General features: G+C 36.8%; 1 protein-coding gene across 3 annotated transcripts; it reads left to right on the forward strand.

Annotated features, from left to right (window-relative positions):
• Positions 1 to 982: 982 nt before the first annotated feature.
• On the forward strand, positions 983 to 23,435 carry LOC129779727 (uncharacterized). 3 transcript variants are annotated; one of them, XM_055787373.1, is made up of 5 exons: positions 983 to 1,177; positions 13,145 to 13,724; positions 20,024 to 20,089; positions 21,093 to 21,272; positions 21,336 to 23,435. In XM_055787373.1, exons 2-5 carry the CDS (start codon positions 13,517 to 13,519, stop codon positions 22,892 to 22,894), a joined length of 2,013 nt encoding a protein of 670 aa, XP_055643348.1. In that variant the 5' UTR covers positions 983 to 1,177; positions 13,145 to 13,516; the 3' UTR covers positions 22,895 to 23,435. The 3 variants fall into 3 exon arrangements, with proteins under 3 accessions (XP_055643348.1, XP_055643350.1, XP_055643349.1); XM_055787374.1 differs by lacking the exon at positions 983 to 1,177 and adding an exon at positions 12,179 to 13,054; XM_055787375.1 differs by lacking the exon at positions 20,024 to 20,089.
• The last annotated feature ends 466 nt before the right edge of the window (positions 23,436 to 23,901 follow it).

Consider the following 23,901-nt stretch of genomic DNA (forward strand, 5'->3'; position numbering starts at 1 on the left):
TTTTATTCAATGAATTTTTTTTTCAAAAAAATCTTCGGTAATTTTTAATGAAAACTTTTTTTTTCAGGAGTCTTGATACAAAAATGACTTATATTCTAAAAACTATAAAATATATAAAGTTGATGTCTTCGACAAAAGTTTATATTTTAACAATATCTAAAACTTTATTGAATGCATCATATCGCTATCTTGACAAAATTAGGATAAGTTCTATTTTTTTCAAAGAAAATATGAAAAAGTTGTTGTTCGAAAAACCTTTTCCCTGTAAAAGTGCTCATCTTCCGATGTATGGACGACTTGTTGGAAATTGTAAGGCCTATTCATATATATATTTTTGGGAATTCAAAAAAATACGTTCTGAGAAAAATTAATGTTAATTTTTTTAAATAATTTTTTTGTCAGCAAAATTTTTTTCCAAACATTTTTTTTAATTTTTGTGTAAAAATTTAAACAATTTCCTACATTTCATCTTTTGACAATAATTTTGTAGGTATCATAGTTTTGAAGTTATAATTTTTTGTAAAAAATTTAAAAAAATGGCTTTTTCCAAAAAGTAGCCTAATTGTTTTTCGAATATTTGAAGTATGTTAAGTTGCTTAAATGACCCATGTCTTTACACCCACAACGTTTCACTGCTATCTAAGTTGGTGCTGCCAACTCCTAAGACGTGTTGGCATGAAAGTCGTCAGCAGCTAGCGTGTTAGAAATCACACTACCAATTGAATAACATTAGTATTTCAAACATATTTCTTGTACAAAACAACCGTAACTCGATACAGCAACAAAACAAAAAAAAAGAGAACCGTTACAACAATCGAAGCGAACGATATCCTTTCGCATCACTTGTTAACCGCAACCCCATGCACACAGTGAATGGCGGAGATGAACACACCCCCAGTGTCTGCCACGATCCACCACCCACCGCGGGAAGAATATAAATGGAAAGCTTTTTTGTACTCACCGCTTCATTCCTCGCGAATCGCTCGACGAATACACATCGCCATTGATTAGTGTGAGCTTTCAAGTTTCGCGCCTTCAAACCGAACGGTGTAAGGCAAAGGAGAACGCGCAATAACAGAAATAACAAGCAGCCGGTACAACAGTTAAACGAGATCCGGCCGCAGGAGCATTTATCTCGATTGATGTGGCAGAGATTACATTGATCGAGAGGTGTAAGGTGATTGTGCAATACCTACGATACGGCGCGTGATTGATTGTGATTGCTCGCGTGCATTGGCCCCGGGGCTCGCATTGCTCGGTGTTTGAGCAGTTTACCGGTTTCGGTTTAGAAGCCATTCTCGCCTCTCCCCCCTCCGACAGGCTGGTGGCTACCGAATGCCATTCAACTGAATGGAAGAAACTAAAGTGCTAATTGATCAGTGCATAAACGTAAACATGAACCAGAATGGTCGGTGAGCGCAGGCTGCAATCAGACAATTGATGTGTGTATGTGTGTGGAACACGAGAAAGGCAAAAGGATTACGACAATTCAATGCGGATATGGCAGTCAATAACAGTTTCGAGAGATAATTTTGTTTTGTTTTTTCTGCATTGCTGGAGAGTCGAGGCGAGTGAACACAATAATTAAGATGTTTTGCATTGGCGGGCAAAGTCTGTCGGTGGGTATCGGTGGGAATTTTAGCTCTACAAGCTCGCTGGAGAATTTGTTTTGCTTCCGATTGTGCAGTAGCCGCGATCTGTGAGTTGCATACAAGATGGGGTGTCCGAACACGGCTCGGTGAGAAAGGTCAATGGTTAGTGTTTTTTTTTGTGTTTTGCGTCGCTATTAGTTCTAACGGTTGTATGAACATGACTAAGCTTGTTTTGATTTGTTCAATCGAGAGATGTTTTCTCTTGCAGCAGAGAATGCTTGCGATAACTTTTTTCTGCTGTACGCCAGAAATTTAGTTTTATATGGATTAATTTATTCTCTGGTTTCGTTTATGGATAGAGAATTGAAACACACATTTGGCTAAAATATACGCATTAACCCTTTCATCTACGAGTCTCGCTTACTTTTGCTTCGCAAAAAATATTGCAAAACAGTGTCGAATTTAAATTTCTGTTGGAAAGACATCAATGCTCAATCAAGTGAAGAACCCTAATAAAGCGCTCGAAGCACCACAGTATTGCAACACAACTGAATCAATTACATCACTAGGTGGAAAAAATGTTTAAAAATAATTGATACTTTATTTCTTCTGGACTAGTTTAATAAATGAGTGTTGTTGAGGATACAATTTTCCATGATTATAACAGTTTAAACAACTGTATGATGCTTGGGACAGACCTCAGATACTTTGTGCCATCGTAACAACTAGAATTGATACGTAAGTTAGAGTCATCAAATCTTCAGTGTTGTGTATTGTTGATGTTTTTTGTACACTTCAGATCCCAAACCAAACCGCGAAAGAGTCGGGGGAGTACCTGTGGTGAAATTATATTATGAATAATAAGTATAACCTAATGTGACTCCATGACACTGAGGTATGAGGTATTCAAAAATAGTTCAGTGAGTCACTCCCAATCAACGTGTCTTTTTTTTTAGACTCGACACAATTCTTGATCAAGTAGCTATGAATCTGCAAATATCGTCCCTCTTCCACGTCGTCAAAATCACCCCTTCTCTAGTTTCAAAATCACGTCACTTAACATAGAGTGAACGAGAATGAGTACGAGATTTTTGCCACGAGTATTTGTAACTTGTAAAATTGGATATATTGATCGGAATAGAATCAAATTTTGAGGAGAACTTTTGTCAAAAAAATAATAAAATTTTGGCTTCGTTTGGTTTCAGTTTGTACAGTCGGATCATATATCTCTTTCTCATTTTTTTTCTTCACTTCCTAAGAATGCCGTTTGTATCCTTTGATTTTTTTTCTATTGATGATATCATCATGGCCTAATCGATCGGGAATAGTTCAGAGCAGTTCGGTGGATTAATTTAGATGAAGCCCACCGAAATAATTTCATACCATTCCACCACACTTCTGAGTAGCTACATGTATCCGGCCAAAGTAGCAGTTTTGCATAAATCTGTCGCAAAAATAGCAACAACTGGTTTTGGAAGTAATTAATCTTGTATATATCGCGGTTGACCTCAATTATAGTCACAAAAATTCGGTACTCCAATGCATACTTCAACATTTTCTTACCCTTGAATTGATCTGCTGCTTCGAACTAACCCGTTACGATGTAATACAGATCGGACTCGATTATTCGGAGTATTGATTTTTTTTTTTCATTCCGGATAATCGAATTCTCCGGATAATCGAGTCAAAAAAAATAATTTTTTTTATTCGTTTTTGCATGTATTTTTTTGTTTTTTGAATATAAAAGTGGAATTTGATTTTTGATTAAAGTCAGAAAACACCTTTCTCACATGAAAAAACAAAATTATCCAGATTCTCTCAGAAGGTGATAGGTGATCATATTTGATGAAAAAAATCCTTCTACGCATATGTTCGAATTTCAACAATGACAGAGTTATAGAGTTTCTGTTTCATACTCTGTTGCCTCAAACTGGCTCTACATTAAAAAGCACGCTACAACTCTGTTGCCTTCATTCGAAAGATGAGAAATTTTAGTACATGATATAGTAGTTGAACATCTAAATTAGTGTACTTTGATAACATTTTGGAAGTGAAAAACTTAAAAGTTAATAATTTTTAATGTGTTATTATTACTTTATCCTAAAAATTGTACTAATTGAATTGTTTACTATCCATTAAATTGAAGCGCTCAAACCGCTCGATAATTTGTTCTTTGACACCCAAATTCTATCTGTCTTAATTTGGCTGCAATATTGATATAAAGAATTCCTGGTAAAAAATCAAGCAAAATCTCCAAGGATCACTATTTTTACCCCACTGTACATGTAATAGCCACTCAAATTTCATCTTAACGTTGAAAGGTTACATTTCTTCTTGAAATAAGTCATATTTGAAATATAAAAAAAATATGTTTTTTCAAACTGTCCAAAATTGTATATAATCGAATCACATATAATCGAGTCTGTATATAATCGAGTCTGACCTGTATCAAATGAAAGGGATTGACTAGTAGAACACAGTTATTTATTAAAAATGCAAATCCAAAATGGCCGCCACCACAAAGTGGCGCCAAATATATATTTTTTTTCAAAACCACATCAATATGGGTATCAAATGAAAGTGCTCGACTAGTAGAACATAGCAGATCATGAAAAAATCATATCCAAGATGGCCACAGTCCGCAAATAACTGATTACTTTTTAATGGTTTCATGGTTTAATGGTTAATGGTTTCACCATTTATTCTGAAATTTGAAACATAACTTTAATTATACTGCCATTATAAAACTGCTTGAAAATTCAATTTGGCCGCCCCTGAAAAATGGCTGAATGGCTTGACTTGGAGAATAGACTACATTATGAACAACATAAATTCGTTGTTGTTGATAATGTAGTGTATTCTCCAAGTCAAGCCATTCAGGCATTTTTTAGCGGCGGCCAAATTGAATTTTTAAAGATCATGGAATACGCAGTTTCATAATGGTAATAGAATTAAAGGTATGTTCCAAATTTCAGATCAATCAGTGATCAGGAACGGGATCAAATTTCAATTAATTTGGGGCAATCCTACGAACACTCAAACATACATACAAACAGGGCAAGCTGAATGAAACCATTAAAAAGTAATCAGTTATTTGGGAGCTGCGGCTATCTTGTATTTTTCATGATCTACTATGTTCTACTAGTCAAGCCCTTTCATTTGATACCCATATTGAAGGAGTTGGGAAAAAAATGGCACCATCTTGTGGTGGCGTCCATCTTGGATTTGCATTGTTCATGAATAACTGTATTCTACTAGTCAAGCCCTTTCGTTTGATACCCATATTGATGGAGTTCTGAGAAAATATGTAATCCACCATTTTGTTGTGTCCGCCATCTTGGATTTGAATTTGTCATAAATAACTGTGTTTTACTAGTCAAGCTCTTTCATTTGATACCCATATTGATGGGGTTGCGAAAAAATATATATGGCGCCATCTTGTGGTGGCAGCCATTTTGGATTTGCAGTTTTTATAAATAACTGTATCCTACTAATCAAGCCCTTTCATTTGATACCCATATTGGCTATTCAATATGGAATTATTATACAAATTATTCAAAATTTCCGAAAATCAAAAATAAAATACTCCGGATAATCGAGTCTCAAGATAATCGAGTCCGACCTGTATTGACAAACAGACTGACTTACGGCATATGTCAGATTTGGCTTATTTTTTTATTTTAAAATTTATTCTCTAAATTCGAGTTTTTATCTGATTATCACCAAGTAAAGTAAGGTAAAAAAGAAAAGAAACAATTAAAGTCAGTTTTGGCATAATTTATTTAATTTATTTCGTCTTTATATCCAAATGCGTGAACCTTGGCTTTAACATCAGCCATGAGGTTCACGACCTCAGAATAGAAAGTTTTTTTTTGCATTCATTTCTTCTACATTATCCATCACTTTAGATTGTTTCAGAAAGTACCCCTTCATAATGGCCCAGTATTTTTCTATTGGGCGCAGCTCCGAAGTGTTTGCTTCTTCCGATCTTTCGGCACGAAATCAACATCATTTGCCTTATACCACTGTAACACGTCCTTCGTGTAGTGGCATGATGCCAAATCTGGCCAGAAGAACATCGGACCATCGTGAGCATTCAGAAGAGCGAGAAGCCGCTTTTGTAGACACTCTTCCAAATAAACCTGTCCATTTATGGTGCTTCCGGTAACGAAAGGTGTACTCCGCTTGCAGTAAGAACAAATTGCTTGCCACATAAAGAACTTCCTGGCGAAATTCGACATCTGCTGTGTCCGGAGGATTTCGGGAACATCCAACTTATCATTGGCAGTCACACAGGGGTTTTCTGGAATCTGGTTGAAGTCCGCCTTCACATACAGTCAATCGCGAAATTGAGTGTACACATGCTACTCGACGATACTCTCCATTTATTTGGAACAAAATATTTGGAACACATTTCTTCTATTTGTTCATATTAATAACACACACATTTAACTAACTATGCGCGCTAAAAAATTTCGAGAAAAGTTTTTTGCAATTTTTTTTTCCAAAAAAAAATTTAAGACAATCTCTATTCTAAGCATTGCAAAATTAAGTGTACGCATTAAATTCCTCCAAACAAATTACCCTTTTTAGTAAGGTCTTTGCGGATTAGCGTACTTTTTTTTCGTCAGTTTGTGACGTCAGCACCAAACCACTGCTTGGGCAGTGTTGGTTTTTGTTTTTTATTGATGCTTGAAAAATGTTTTATCAAATTGGCAAGTAAGTGGAAAGTGATAGATATTGTTACACATTCAATGATGATAAGTAAGACTCGTCGAGGAAAGACATTGCGGGAAACAGCATGTGCTGTCGGAAGAACGCACTCTACAGTAAAGAAAATCATAAACAATCCTATCTATTGATGATGAACAGGTAATTGCGCGAACATTGCAAAAGGACCCTAAAACAAAACATCTCGAAGGTGAATATGAAAAAAAGACTACAGTTTGCTAAGGCATATGTAAACAGACCTAATGGAACAAGATCCTTTATACGGATGAGCCGGAAACTAATCTCTTTGAATCGGATGGAAGACAGATGGTGTAAAGGAAACCAGGATCGGTGTGCCAAGATCAGCATTTGGTTCCCGCAGTAAAACACGACGGCGGAAATTAGTTGATGTATTGTACACTGGCGGCTTCCGGAACTGGAACCATGGGGTTTATCGATTTGGCGATGAACAAGATGGCTTTATTGATATTCCTGAAACATAACCTGCAGTCTTCCGTTCAGAAATTGGGTCTCCCTCGTGATTACTACTTTCTACAGAATAATGCCCCAAAGCAAACTGGTCTCATCGTGCGGGAGTGCCTGCTCTATAATGTCCCAATCAACTCAAAACACCTCTGCAATGACCGGACTCGAACACTATTGAGTATCTATGGAGGGAAATCTAGAACCATCTGAAGAATGAAAATCCAGGGAACGGAGTTGAACTCAAATCGACGATTACGGAGATCTGGGAGACATTTCCGTCTACAGTGACCAGAAATCTCACCCTAGCGCTGACAGGAAGTGCCAGACGCCAGAGGGGGGCCGTATCAAATACAAGGGGAAAAACTCAAAAATAACAAACCAGCGCGAAGTGTATACACAATTTTGCGATTGACTGTATGTCTCGTCATCCATTACGCAGCAGTGTGGTTTAATTAACTTCTGGTTGTACAACTTCCAGGCACGGTTTTTGCGTATTCGTTTTCTGTTTTTCGTCACGGTTTTGGGACTTCTGAACCAGCTCTCGTCACGGTTTGGGAACGTAGTCCAGATCGAGTTTTGGTATTCTGCACAAAAATCTTGCTCATATGCAACTTTTTAGCAACATCTCGAACACACATAATTTTAGAAAATAAAGATGTTGCACAGAAATTTTATATTATTCAAAATTAAAAAAAAATTTGTTGTCGTATGATGACAAACCTTGCAAACGCAATCGAATATATTTCTGATATTTGCTAACGGTGTTGCTAACTACTTTAAATAAGAAGGTTCCGAAAAAAAATTATGAGCATGCAGCTATTCTAATATTTCTAGGTGAGTCAAAAAAGATCCCACCATGCGTTATTACACATCAAAAATGTGGGACATTTTTAATACCTCCGTGCCCAAAGGGTTAAAGGCTCCAACCAAGCGTTTGTGATCGTTCTCGTTAACCTGACGACTTATTTTCGGATCTTCGCTTCCGATCAACAGTCAGAGTTCTTCGAACCGTTTTATGATACCAGACACCGTGGAATTCGTGATTCCCGTTCCGTGTACAATGATGCTTCTGAATCCGGACACTTTTTCATTACATTCAATATTATGTCAAAACCATGACATTTTTTGCATGTTGAATTAATGTGACTGATAGTTACTGTTGTGTCAATTTAGTTTAGTGTCAAACATAGTACCTAGCTGTTAACAAAAAAATGTCAAAAATCAAAAATCAATGTGAATTTCACAAACCCATGTCCGGAATAAAAAGCACGTTCAGAAAATGATGTTAAATCCGGACGGTCAAAAGTTGACGATTAAATTTCTCATTGAAGGAGTTGCATAAAGGTATGTTAGAAGCCTTAGTGTGCAGCATGGAGTTTGGAGCAAAGATTTTCAATCCGGTAAACCGCAAAACTCTTCGGTACACGGGACGAGGTCGATTATATGACCCGTTTGTATGTACGCGGGTAACTTTGTAACGTTGTCTGTAGCGATGTCCCACATTAATAGTAATTTAACCCCCTTCCTGTTGATCGATTGACCTGAAATTTGGAACAAACTTTTATCTCTGCAGTCATTAGAAAACTGCGTATTTCTTGAAAATCTTGAAAACCTTGAAAATCCAAAATGGCGGCCGATACAAAATGGCTCCAAACCCCATCAATATGGGTATGAAACGAAAGGGCTTGTCTAAAAGAACACAGTTATTTATGAAAAATTCAAATCCAAAATGGCCGCCAACACAAAATGGCGCCATATATATTTTTTTCCAAACCTTATCAATATCAGTATCAAACGAAAGAGCATGATTAGAAGAACACAGTTATTTATACAGTAAGTTGAAGAGTGCCCCCGTGGCCGAGTGGTTAGCGTCTCATTTTATCATGCCGGGTGTTCGGGTTCGATTCCCGTTCTGGCCGGGGGAATTTTTCGTCAAAGAAATTTCCTCCGACTTGCACTGGTGGTCACGCGTATTCTAGAGTTTGCCCCTCAGAATACATTTAAGGCGTGTCATCCGGCTTAATAAATCTCAACTAAGTGTTAATAAATGACGCTAGTTAATGCATACGTTGAGACGGCAAAAGTTCCACAGGGAACGTTAACGCCATTCAAGAAGTTATTTATGAAAAATTCAAATCCAAAATGGCCGTCAGCACAAAATGGCGCCATATATTTTTTTTCCAAATCCTATCAATATCGGTATCAAATGAAAGTACTTGACTAGTAGAATACAATTATTGATGAAAAATGTAAATCCAAGATGGCGGCCGCTACAAAATGGTGGATTACATATTTTCTCAGAACCCCACCAATATGAGTATCAAATGAAAGGGCATGATTAGTAGAATACAATTATTGATGAAAAATAAAAATTCAAAATGGCGGTCATCACCAAATGACGTATTACATGTTTTCATGTTGAAATCATTTGATACCCATATTGATGGGGTTTATCAAAAAAATATGGCGCCATCTTGTAGTGGCGGCCATTTTGGATTTCCATTTTCATGAATAACTGTCTACTAGTCAAGCCCTTCATTTGATACCCATATTGAAGCGGTTCTGAGAAAATGTGTAATCCGCCATTTTGCAGCGGCCGTCATCTTGGATTTACATTTTTCATAAATAACTGTGTTCTACTGGTCAAGCCCTTTCATTCGATGCCCACCTTGATGGGGGTTTGCAAACATATGTAATCCGCCATTTTATAGCGGCTGCCATCTTGGATTTTCAAAACCATGGAATAATCAGTTTTGTAATGACACCAGAGATAAAGAGTTACAAAGTTACAAAGTTACAAGTCAACCAAGTCAACCAAGTCAATATATATATATATATATATATATATATATATATATATATATATATACGGCGCCATCTTGTAGTGGTCATCTTGTAAAAATACAATACATAATTGAATTAATAAAATACTTTTGTACCAAACGTGTTTCCATTTAATCCTGCTACTTATGACGCACTCGTTAATAAGTTCTACGACAATTAATAAATAATTCCTCTCAAAGAATTGCAAAGAAAACACGTGTCCCGATTTAATGGCAAAAGTGTCCGGATTTAAAATCACGACACGATGAAATAAATTTAAAATTTTGAACAAATATAACATGATTTTATGGAATTCTGTGATTCATAACTTAGATGAAGGCCTTCTAATTCTGAGTAATTCCAAATAAAATCGACAAATGACAAAACATGAGTATTTTTGATTCGAATGAAGATGTGTATTCCGTTTGGGTTAGAGGAAATATGAGTTTTCCACAGCAATTGGGAATTTTTTGACTCAAGCGTAACTTTTGAAAAGGGCGTATCGATTTGAGTAAGAGAAATCTTTGATAATTTATATCTCAAAAACTATGAGTCGTACCGAAATAGTGAAGAAAGAAGTTATAGAAAAGAAAGTGTTATAGAGTATTAATGGTTGAATATGAATAAAATGTACACTGAGAATAAAAATTAGTACTCTTTTTTTATTTACAAAATAAAAATTCAATTTGCAATATCCAAAATACATATTCTTTTATATTTTTTTCAATTTTGTCATATAAAATAGAAGTCATGTAGAAAATTAAAAAAATGGGCCCAAGATGGTAAAACTATTTTTGACGAACTTTGTGGAACATCGAATTTTTAGGAATTTTCGAAACTTCGAATTTTTGTATGTTAACAATCATTTTTAGCCACAAATTATGAATCTTGATGTTAGTTAAAACAAAAAAGGTTATTATCAATCTCCTTCTAAATGAAGCCATTCTCGAAATATTTAAAAAATATATTTCTAATTCATTGTCGAACTTTGTGGAGCATCGAATTTTAAGGAATTTTCGAAACATCGAGTTTTTTTTTTTGTTAGCAGTCATTTTTAATCACTAATTATGCATCCTGATGTTATTTAAAACAAAAAAGGTTATTATCAATTCCCTTCTAAATGTAGCCATTCTCGAGATATTTAATAAAATATTTGTAATTTATTGTCTTTTTAATAGTAAATAATCCCTTTTAATATGTTTGTCGTGTTATACCGTCATGTTCATGAAATTTTATGAATTTTCTAATAATTTCCAATAACTTTTTTGATTGATTGAAGTTTGTATTAAGTTGAAAAATAATTTTTGGTTTCGCTACGTTTTGTATTAACCCACATGTCTTCGAATGTTTCGTAACGTAACTCCTAAACATATGTCTTTACCAAAACGATGTATTTGGGAAAGTTGTTGTTTCGAAAATTCCTAAAAATTCGATGTTCCACAAAGTTCGTCAAAAATAGTTTTACCATCTTGGGCCCATTTTTTAAATTTTCTACATTACTTCTATTTTATATGAAAAAATTGAAAAAAATATAAAAAAGTACATATTTTCAAAAAAAATCAAAAAAAAAAGAGTACTAATTTTTCTTCTCATTGTATATTTTTTTCAGATTAAGTCAACAATACTCTATAACTCTTTCTAACACACTACTTCGGTACGACTCGTATTTTTTAAGATATAAATTATCAAAGATTTCTCTTACTCAAATCGATACGCCCTTTTCAAAAGTTACGCTTGAGTCAAAAAATGAACCATGATGATGTGTTTGGAAAAGTTGTTGGAAATTATAAGCAAATTCATAAAATTTCATGAACATGACGGTATAACACGACAAACGTATTAAAAGGGATTATTTACTATAAAAAAGACAACAAATTAGAAATATTTTTTAAAATATCTCGAGAATGGCTACATTTAGAAGGAGATTGATTATAGCCTTTTTTGTTTAAAATCACATCAGGATTCATAATTTGTGGCTAAAAATGATTGTTAACATACAAAAAGTCGAAATTTCGAAAATTCCTAAAAATTCGATGTTCCACAAAGTTCGTCAAAAATAGTTTTACCATCTTGAGTCCATTTTTTAAATTTTGTGCATGACTTTTATTTTGTATGAAAAATTTTTGAAAAAAATTAAAAAATACGTATTTTGGATATTGCAAATTGAATTTTTATTTTGTAAATAAAAATAAGAGTACTATTTTTTTTCTCAGCGTACATTTTTTCATATTCAACCATCAATACTCTATAACTCTTTCTAAGACACTATTTCGGTACGACTCATAGTTTTTGAGATATAAATTATCAAAGATTTCTCTTACTAAAATCGATACGCCATTTTCAAAAGTTAAGCTTGAGTCAAAAAAATCCCAATTGCTGTGAAAAACTCATATTTCCTCCAACCCAAACGAAATACACACTTTCATTGGAATCAAAAATACAAGTTTTTAAAATCTGCATTTTTAGGACGATTTCATTTGGAATTGCTGTTCTATAGGAATGCTAATTTTTCATGCTATGATATGTCAATATTTTTTAGTATTTGAAGTTATATTCGTAAGCGCTTAAGCGTTCGGATTTCGATGCATTACTATACACCCTTGATTGGTTTCGCAACAAGAACTAGACAGGAGAAAAATATTCAAAATTGATAGGAAGCTGGCGAGGTGGAGGGGTAAGAAAAAAGGTTTGCTCTCGGTGATATTATTGATAAAATGGCAACCGTTTGAAAACAAAAACTACATGATCTAACACAGTACGTCCTAAATAGCACGTTTCTAGTGAAAAACTTACCAACATGTTAGATTTTCACCGAATTTAAATAGAATCTTCTCCTGGCGCTCTAAAACCGCGGTTTGTTCACATGGCTCCTAAATTAATATCGTCCACTTTGAGCAGCTCTAAAAAATTGTGTTTTTCAGCTACCCTTAGAAGTCTTTGATTGGGTAAAATATTGAAACAATATTTCTAGTGCAGCTAAAAAGAATTGGATGACAATAAAATTCCACTGTTTTACTCCTATAAATAAGTCAATCATAGGAACAATAGAGCTTGAGCTAGGGTAGACTGTACAGTTCGTAGTTGCTCTCGGTGATTGATCTGCACCAGTAAACAAAAACAAGAACAGTAGGATTGCTTTATTTTTCTGTGAGTGAAGTACGCAAACTTGTTCCGGCTTCCACAAATATTATACGATCACAATACAATCCGTTACCTTTCCACTCCACAAGCGTCCTTGACATATAAGTACGATCAGTTCCGCTGTGAAATAACTTACCACCGTATGCTAAACAATTTCATTACCGTATTACTCGACTCGCCTCAAATGATGCAACTCAATCGAGAATGGCTTTAAAATATCGCCTGCGTAAATCAAATTAATTGAATCCTATCAAAACCATCCAAAGGTGCCGGTGCTTCTCTCAATCCGTGTATCCGTTGTCGTGAGTATCTGGCGCGAGCAATCACATTCTCATCCTGTCGTAAAAGTCACGTGTTTGCAAAGGTTGACTGTGCTTTTCTTATATATGCAGACAGCTTCTCATCGTGTGCTAATTGCCCCCATCACCATCCCCTGGGCAGGCAACGGAAGCAAAACATCATCGACTACAACACCAACAACAACCACTACTACTACTAGCGCAACTCACGGAACCCGCCCTAGACTCGTGTGCGGCGTGAATCAGTGATATAAACAAACCCATTCACAAACAACCGCATCTTGGGGGTGCTACACCTCGTGCCAAGTCGTAATTAAGCTATAAACTAGAACAAAAGTGTGGAGAAGATCTATCTTGAAATTCTGATCGGTTCGCGTGTACCGCAGCCTTTAGGCCATATTCTAATTATAAATAACTTGATGCAAAAACGTTAGTAAACTCGTCAGGAAAAAGACGGATCAAACCATGACAGCTCTAGCAGTAGAACCAGATAAACACCCGACATCTGTCCGTGGTAGACATGCAACTAGGAAAAGTGTTAACATCAGATCACAAATGCGTTCATCGCAGCACAACCGACCCTGGCTATCGCCAAGAACTTCCCGACTCAGTGGAAATATGTTCCTTCTTATCACAGCCGCGGCAGCTGCCGTGATGAGTACTTTCGCAATTGGTAAGTAAATCGATCCATTTATGACCACCTCTCTCAATGACTACAATGTATTACCAGATGCTACTATTCCCACGATTACATTTCCGAACAGTCGTTTTTGAAGAGTCTACCATCAATCTGCATCTCACTGCCAAAACAGAACAAAAAACGTTGCATTATATCTAAAGCCTCAGCCAAACATTTCAATCCCAAAAAATATCGATAATCCGACGATCGTTTAGAACTTGATTTACAGCCTCATTGATTAAGGCATTTGATCTCCATCCACCTGGACCACAGGAGGGGTAGCGAAATAAAAGTTGATGACTTGTTAAGCCGGGTATTAGTAGACGAATAAAATTATCATCGCGAATCGCGGAAGGTGTGAATGAACAGAACACACAACAGCAACCGGCCGCGCGTCACTTATTATTGACGATGAAACAAGAGACATCCCAAATGCCATCTGTGTGCTTAGGGGGGCTTCGCCTCGAGTGACTCACGGTTGTCTGGCAGAAACGGTTATTGGGCTCACGATCTGGTCTGGCTGACTTTTCCAGCAGCGAGGAGATTTTTGCGTCGAAATTATGTGAATGAATGAAGTGGCAAAATTGCGATCAATAGAACGATTTTTTGTTTATCATTGTTTCAACCCAATTATTTATTCCATACCATACCGGTACTCGTACAAATTCTTTAATATCAGAAATACGGGCTCGGTGGGGTGCGACGGAGCTGGAGAGAGGAAGAAAGGCCGTTTGGGTGAAACGGCATTATTACAATGTTTTGGTCGGGTGGAATGGAATTTTAATGAAATGTAATTTTAAATAAAAGTGAAGAATTCTCTTTGACTGCTCAACTGCAACTCTTACTTGTACCACATTTTCAAGTGCTCTTCAACTCTTTTGTCGTCCATTTGTGTCCTTCAGAAATGTGCTTCCTGTGGATGTCACAAGGATTAATCACTGGGTCGCAATCACTTACCGAATGTTTTCATAAAAGGCGCGGCTTACGAAGCCCCGATGCCAATCCGAAAAAATCATTATAGTGATTGAAAATAGGGCTAAACACACAAACAGGGACATGGCAACAGCCATTCTACCCCTCTCCAGCTCATCCACGAACTCTTTGAAATCGAGGAGTTAATTTCATCTAAAAAAGTGCCATTTCACTCGGTGCATCATTGACACCATACAAACCATTTGTTTCATATTGGTCATTTAAAAAGTAGACGCTGTTTTTTATTTATTTTTGAATAAGTTTTGGAAATTGTTGGTATGGTTCACGGTGCTTACCCGAAAATCTTTCACCAACAATTTTCCTACAGATTTTCCATTTTTCATCCCCCGTGACGATATGCTCATGGCCCGATTTTGTTACGTCTTAGTAGTACTTTGCTGATGGAAGTTTGGTTGATCAAGTTTCTTTGCGATCAATCATGTGGTACCTAAACATCGAGTTTCTTTGCATAGCCGGCCTTTTTCAAATGATTCCAAACTGGCACATGATTAGTACATTGATAGTCTGTATGCCGATCTTTCTCGGCCAGTTGCGAAACTTCATCGGATTGTTCGGTAACTCGATCTTTGACATCCATATTTTCAAAATGGAATCATATAAACTACTCCCACGTTTCCTTGGTTTTTTTATTTATTTACAATGATACTACATGCCAGGAGAGATTAGATCTTATTCTCAATATTTCGCCAATAAACCAGATACATGGCTGCAGCTCACCAACTCCGGGCCACACAATTTTTTACCGAATCCTGCCCTTACTGGTCCAAACACCTCGCTATTTGGCCCATTCTTTGAATTATCCCCAACGGATTCGATGCGAACACCATCTTTGCGATGCTGTTGTCCGACATTCTTGCAGCATTTCCCGCCCATCGCCTTCGTCCAGCCTTAACAGTTCACCGTAGAATTTCGCCAATTCGGGGTGGATTCTCCTTTTCTAAGGAGTGTGTCGAAAAGTAGTCTTAAACTTTCAAACATCAGAATAAAACTAAAAACGTTCAGAAGGTGTTTACAAAAGTGAACTTTATTAATGAATATTAAATTTACATAACAATAAAATGAAAAATACCAAGCTTATTGTTGATTTCTAAAAAAAAAGATCGAACCTCACACCCAAACTAGCGTTGGCAGAAAACATATCATCTTTGGCAGAAATGATGCCATTTCGTGTACTGGAAAGTCAAATGCGCAAATAATGAGCTGTTTTAAAAGCTTAAAAATGGTTTGTATGTATGCGAGCAGAAATCTCTTTCTGTTGATTGATTCTTTGTTTTTGAGAGGCTTTAAACTTTGCAGTTCATTCGCCTCTAAGCTTTCTGTTTTCTTTTCTCATTGCATTTGTGATTGTGCCAAAAAAAAAGTCCATACGACGTCAAAGGGGATCGAACCAAGGCCGGCTGGAATGCAAAGCTATTTTACACGACCACGCTATCCACATGGCTAATGATGCTTCAGCAGTTGTTCAGCAAATACCTGATAATATTGCACCTGATTGTAAAATGAAGTTGGGAAGTGTTTCCTATGAGTAAAAAAAGAAGCACATGAAGGAGAACAATATTTATCTCGGTCTGGGCCGTGTATGTGGCAAAGTATGCGGAAAGCTTATTTGTCTTTTATTTCGCTCGCTCGTATTAATCTTATATTGCTGCACCATATATATTATACAAATGCTTACCAGTATTTGTGAGTCATGACATTTCCTGTTATGTTATGTCTTATTATGTCATTATGTCATAGTATGTCATAAATCTGGATGACAAAACATGAGCTGAAAATCAATTTTGGGTGTAGATTTAAAGCAGTATTCTAGTCTAGAAATTGGAAAAAAAATCAAATTTTTTTTTCTTTCATATTTATGTAGTTTAAGCATTCAAGAATATATCCCAGAAAGGCCATATCGAAAATCCTATTATTTACCGAGTTAGAGTCATTTTAGTGATGCGGTTTCTAACCTGCTACGGCCATAACAATGAACTCCAAACGCGTTTTTCTCGAAACTAGTTTTTTCAAACTGGCATACACGATATCTCAAGTTCTACTGAACCGATTCGGGCCGAATTTGTATGGATACAATCTGCAGGCATCTCTCTATCGCATGATCCTCTAAAAAGTGATATTTTTTAAATTTCACTATTTTTAAAAAATCGGGGAACGTAAGAAAAAACTTTTTTAAACGCATTTTGTTTTACAAACGGCCACAAACGCCATTTTGTCAAAAAAGATGTTTTTGACTTGTCCGAGGTTCATGCGATAGCGGCATCTTTACTGATTCAGAATCTGTTCGATTTTTTTGTTCCAGATAACCAGAAGGGCTGGAATCGTGTACGCCATCGCACAACTTTATTTTTAATCATCTCGCTTCATCAGCTCTTTACTATTCTAGTTATGTATATTTTTTCTAGGTTCAATTTTTGTTTTATTGTTAAAAGATAGATGAACAAATAATGATATAATGGATAGTAAAAATATTATTTGTTTTGTTTTTACGAAACTCGAAAAAACGCCCGAAATTCGTGTCTCTACACTAGAATACCCTCTTAACTCCACTCATCAAGTTCTGCACAGTAGTCTTTGTGCACTTACTGGACGCTGCAGACCAATTCTTCTTGAACTTTGACATATTTTTAGACACTGTACCTTCCTACTTGGACTTGGCCTCGATAATTACCCAGTAACGTTCAATTGGTCGCAACTAGATGACATGATGTTGTTTTACGAAAACCATTGTAGAGTGGGTTTGGTATAAAGTGCCGATGCCAAATCCGGAATAGAGGAAGAACATCGTGCTTTCCATAAAGTGGAAGCAATCTCTTCTTCAAGCATTCTTCCACATAAATTTGAGGAGCTAATTTTGTGAAAAAAAGTTGACGATCGCATGCCGAAACGTTCAAATGACTTGCCAAACGATCACTTTTTGGTCGGTACATTGGTCCATTCTCTTTAATCGATTTGGTATAAAATTGAGGTCCCGGCAGCGATCAGGAATTTTCTCTGACGTATGTTTCGTCATCCATGAGAATGCACTGGTTGGGATTGTTCAAAATACGCTCATATAGCTTTCGAGCTCGCGTTTTGGCGCGATATTGCTACTCCGGTGTTTATTTGGCCAATTGTTACTTTTTATAGGTATATGTTTCTGTTTAATCCGCTGAATCATCCCAACGCTGGCTTTGAACTTCTTGGCCAAATCACGAATAGATGCAGACCTGTTCTTCTGAATATAATTTACAACTTTTCGGTCCAATTCGGAATTACTTAATCCGGGGTTTCGTCTACTTCTACTGAGATCCTCAAAAGAACACTCGTTACCAAACTTTGCGACGATTTGTTCAACACTTTCTGGACAAATATTCAGTTTTTTTTTTTTTGCTATTTTGTGGTTTGTAACACCCTTTTCGATGCACCAATTGTGCAGAATTTTCATTTTAGTTTCCATATCAATCCGCGACATTTCGAAAACAACTCTATGACCGCGACTGAATGACTTGTATTTCGATTTTTGACATAAAAACAAAGCGTGCTTTGATGACACGACAAAAAAAGGTCACCCGTTTGTGTGTAACAACGTGTTAAATGTTGAAGACTACTTCGATACATTCCTCATTGTAAGAGATGTGATTTGCCAAAGAAGATATCGGGCCTTATTCCCGTATACACTTCACGGTGAAAACGAAATGAAATGTATCCGCGATGACAACGGTACGGTGTCGACATCTGAATACGAAATTAATTTTCAATTAGGTATTCTATTCTCTATTAGATTAGCCGGCCCGAAGAACGTTTCAAATTGTTAAAATTTGAAAAGAAAAATTTTATTTGGCGTTATTTATTTACTTGAAGCATGTTTTTCTTACCGCTGATCCTGTTCCACCGTGAAGTGTATACGGAAATAAGCTCATCATTTCAACGCACGTAACACCACATGAATTGTTGGTTGCATAAATCGAGTTGCAATCATAATAAATTTGATTTGTTTTCAGACATATAATATTTTTTTATTGTGATAAGGGTCGAACATTGAGCACAGTATAGGTAACTTAGGGAAAATAATACATCCCACTCTTGTCATGCTTGATCTAAAGTGCAATGGTTTTGATTGGTAGTATAATTTTGCTGGAAACAATTCAATAGGTCCTATCTGTTTTGATCGATTCTCTTAATCCACTTTCTTTGTAGCTAACAATTGCCATGTGAATGGATTTTGCGGTATTTTTCTCAGGTAGCTGGATAAACGAGGTTCATTTCTATAATCAAGATAGTCTAACACATCAGGAAATGCTTTTACCACTGAGTTATCCACGATAGGGAAAATCGATGAAGAGAATCGATCAAAACAGACAGGTCCTGTTGAAAAGTTAAGCGTGAATTATCCTATATACGGCTAGAATCATGAATTATTTTATGTGGCCGTCTCACTCCCAGTGGTGGCATGATTTTAGTAGCATCATTTCCATACCTTTTTTAATTTATCATATGGGGGGCTCAAAATGAAAGGGGTGTAAGTGGCATTATCGATATCTCTACATCTACTCTCTCTTTTGACCATAACGTAGCTGCAAATACATTCCCAGATGTATTTGACAATATGGTCAGAACCTCATCTATCGGATTCTATAGCAAACTCAAATTGGAACCGGTTTTGCAGTTGAATTATCAACTAGAGAGAAAGTTGATGAAGAGAAATCGATCAAGTCACTTACACCCCTTTCCTTCTGAGCTTCTCATATAGCATTAATAAATAAGAAATAAATTTTCTGAAAACGTGATTGCGGAAAACATCCTAAAGATCGATGTTGACATGAAGAAATACTTCAGTTTTGTATACATTAAGTTTGATTGTGCACCATGCTTAGAGTGGCCGTCTTACTCCGTCTTCCCCTATTCGACTTCTCGTCAGGGGTGTACGTCATTTCTGGCCAAGTAGATTCGCTGAAAAAATGGATGGTCGGTTCAGGACCAACCCAACATTTTTGAAAGTGTCGAAAAAATGGACTTCCGATTTATGTTTTCCCCTTTTCAACACACATAAACCACATCGACCAGTAGAAAACATAATTAAAGAGTTATACTATATATTTCGATGCTGATGTTGCCAAAAAAGAGGTTTTTTGTGATAAATGGCCGTTGTAATTTAGGGGGTCGGGTCAGTACAACCTTCTTCGTCATATTTTATCAAAATCGGATAATTTACCTATCCTGTACAAAGTCTCCAATTGGATGCAAAAATAATGGATTCATATTTACACTTTATGTATATTAGAAACTTCTATTGACACATATCGTTTTGGAATCAATTTCAGAACGCAAACTTCAAGCATCCGGTCGAGTATTTTTCAAGTTTTTCCATAATCAAGCTCTGCAGTTTGGTGAGTTAGAATAACCATATTAGAATATACCACCTTGATAAATTAGTACCCAAACCACCAAGTGGTGCTTTTAATAATCGATCCCGAATTTTGTTATTTTTTCATCTGATAAATCGTCACATTTATTATCGACATTCGATCCCATTATAACGACACAAACATAACTTTCTATAAGTGACAACACTGACTTTGCACTTGCAGGACTATCCAACGCCTTCCAATGTGCATGTTTTTTTTGATTTTTACAGCTACAAACACCGAACTAAATTATAGTTGATATTGGGAGTATATGGCAGCAGTTTCGCAATCCTATGTCCAAAAATCAATAAAAAGGTTTGAGAAATTTCTTGGCACAGGTTGTACCGGACTCTAATGCAAAGCAAAATCTGGAATCAAAGGAACGCTCAAGAAAGTTCTAGGAGAATTCCCTGACGAAATACTGTTGTCGTTATGGCGTTATGATAAAATTTTCTGCGAAGCCGTTTTCGGACAAATTTGTGGACAAGAATTTCATACCTCGTAATGCTTTCCTGGAGCAACATGAGGTTGGATAGCTACACTGTTTATTCGCTAAAACATAAACCTCGTGCCGTTTAGTGTATCATTTCGGCTTCAAAATAATACTCCCAATATTGACTTTGCACTTCTATAACATATCTGATAATTGACAATGCTATCATCATTGATATACCGAAAATTGAGTACTTTGATAGAGGTACCATTTTAAAAATGTTTGGGCAATTTCTAGTAACTTCTTGATCAAGGTGGTATATATGTACGAAATTCTAATATCAGTTCTATGAAACTATATAAACAAACCTTCGGATATTCCGATGAAACCTATCCAATTTCCACTCACTAAGACTTAGTACATATCTCTGCACATATCATGAACACATAGCTGCACCTGCACCAATTGTTGTTTTTTATATCCTGCACTTTTTATCATTTCATTCAACATGAAATTTCCTGTCGTTAAATCATACCTTGTCATTACTTATAGAATTCCCTACAACCGGAGCGGTACAACTTAGATGCACCCATCACGATGAGTTTTACTACGCCAACCCAGCCACCAAGTGTTCAACTTACTACCGGTGCTTCCAACAGCAACCTATCCGCTACAAGTGCCACGAAAAATCCGTCTTCGATTTCTACCAGCAAAAATGTGTTCGTAATGAAGGTAACATAGACACTTTCCTACTTAAAACACTTCAAATTACCGAGTCAAATCCTATGTTTTCAGGAACGTGTTATGAACCTATATGTACTGGGAAAACTAACGGTATTTACGCGGACACAACCCAGGCCTGTCGGAGATCCTATGAGTGCTTCGGTGGCAAGCTTATCGCCATGGACAACTGCCCCCAGGGTCACCTGTTCGATGGTTCGAGATGCGCTCCCCAGCACGAGGTCAACTGCGAGAGCCCGACGACCTCAGCCATCGCCATCCCGTTCGGGGGCGATGACCGGTGCTACGGACTGCACAACGGAAATCACATTATCGACGAAGATCAGTGCAAGAAGTTTATGGTGTGCCAAGACAACAGTGTGATAGATGTGCTGGAATGTCCCTTCGGATATGTGTACGATGAACTGAAGGCCCGATGTACGTTCACCGGGGGCGTGGGGGCATCTATGTGTATGAGCAACTACATGGATGAAGAGGACGATGCGTGTGAGAGACTATTCGATGGATTGCATCTGGATCCAACGTCCAAATCGTGTAAAAGCTACATCAAGTGTCTGGACGGGAAATTTATATCCAGACATGATTGTCCCAAAGCGATGGTATTCAATGGTGCCCAATGTGTGCCAGATTTCCTGTACCATTGCCCGAGGCTTGCCCTTCCCGGAGATATATGCGATAAAAAGATGAACGGCTATTACGTGGATCCCCGTAAAGGATGTTCATATTACGTGCGTTGCGAAAATCAAAAAACCATTGAAAATCATTCCTGTCCCTCTGGCTTTCAGTACGATTCGGTGAAAAATCTATGCGTCGAACACTTTCATAGTGAAATGTGTCAGGAATATGGATATTCCAGGGATTGCGCGCAGCGTTCGGCAGGATTCTACCAAGATTTTTCCGAATCATCAAAGTGCGCTCAGTATTATTACTGCTTGAATGGTAACAAAACAATATTCCGCTGTCCAGCCGGTCATATGTTCGATGGTGAAAACTGTGTTAGCTCTTCAACGTACGCTTGTCCGAGCGAAAAATCCGACTCCTGTGCGAACAAACCCAACGGGCACTACCGAGATCCCAACGGAGGTTGTCGTTCATATTTCTACTGCTCCAATGGCAGCAAAACTTCCTACCTCTGCAACGCCGGGCATGTTTTCAGTGACGGAAAATGTGTGGATCGATTCAACGATACGTCTTGCCAGGATGATCTGGTTTGCAGCGGTAGATCGGATGGATACTATCAAGATCTGGAGGCGAACTGTCGCAATTATTTCTACTGTCAGGGGAACGAAAAACTGCAGACCCTTACTTGTAGGGGAAGCAAAATCTTCAATGGACACAGTTGCGTTTCGGAAGACGCTTACACCTGTCCGCGTGGTAGAGCTGCCGCGAACCCACTCCTGAACTGCGTTGCGCGATCATGTATACCGCACTGTTCCAAAAATGGTTTTCAAACGGACTACGATAGTGGCTGTAGAAACTACCACTTCTGCATTGACGCTAAGAAGACGGTGTTGTCCTGTTCGGACAACTACATATTTAACGGTGAAATTTGCGTTCCCAGCGACACGTACATTTGTCCAAAGTATTGTGATGCTACGGTTGCCTGTAGATAAAGGAAGATAAAATTGCAGTGACAACTACCTGACTTAATGAGGGGGGGAAAGATTTCTACAAACACTCAGTTTGATGGGCGTTGCCATCTAGTTCTTAGGATTTATTTATTTATATACGCCCAGAGTTTATAGCAAAAGAAGCAGTCACAAATGCAAAATTTGGACTACCCGACATGAACACGTTACTTGCTTTTGCAGACGGTTTTAAGGTAGAATGCTAATTTAACGATGTAGAAGAAGATCAGCGTCAGTGGATGATCTTCTGTACTGTACTCTTATTCAAATACGATGCATTTAAAATACTCATAGTGCCTAGTGCAGATCAATGGATTTCACATTAGATCTGATAGAGCAAATATAGCGCATAAGCTTAAAATACGCCCTCGATAATATACAAATAATGTTAGGTGATTTATTGGGAGATAATAGAGTATTTCAACAGATATTATAGTACAATTAGTTGATGATTAATTTATCTTGTTCGACATTAAAAAAATCCTACCTTTTTACATTATGTGTAAAGTATGTTATTGTATAGAGATATATGGAATATAATTCAATCAATATGATTGGAATGCATTTTCAATACCAGCGAAAGAATAAATTCCTGATCAGGCTTGGATTAATACAATGGAATGTAGAGTCTGAAAACTTTTTTTTCTGAAAAATGAAATTGTCTTCATACAACCTGAGCTGAACATCTTTTCCGTTTTGTTTGTAACTTCGAAGTTATATTGTAAAAAAATGTTCACCATACAAATTAATGATTTAAAGTATTTTAAACATTATTAATTACAATTGATATTTACTGAATTTTATGTCTATTTAGGCGTCGTGCACAAATTACGTAACGCCAAAAATCCGGATCTGAATGAATAAGGTAAAGATCAAAGTTTTAAAGAAATTTGGCTATAGGGGACGATGATATCACTTCATTCTGGAAAAGGGGCATTTTGCCCAAAACAATTTTGAAAATCCCTGAACTAGAGGGTCGTTATACATACCTC

This window comes from Toxorhynchites rutilus, chromosome 3 (genome assembly GCF_029784135.1).
Source record: "Toxorhynchites rutilus septentrionalis strain SRP chromosome 3, ASM2978413v1, whole genome shotgun sequence".
NCBI lineage: Eukaryota > Metazoa > Arthropoda > Insecta > Diptera > Culicidae > Toxorhynchites > Toxorhynchites rutilus.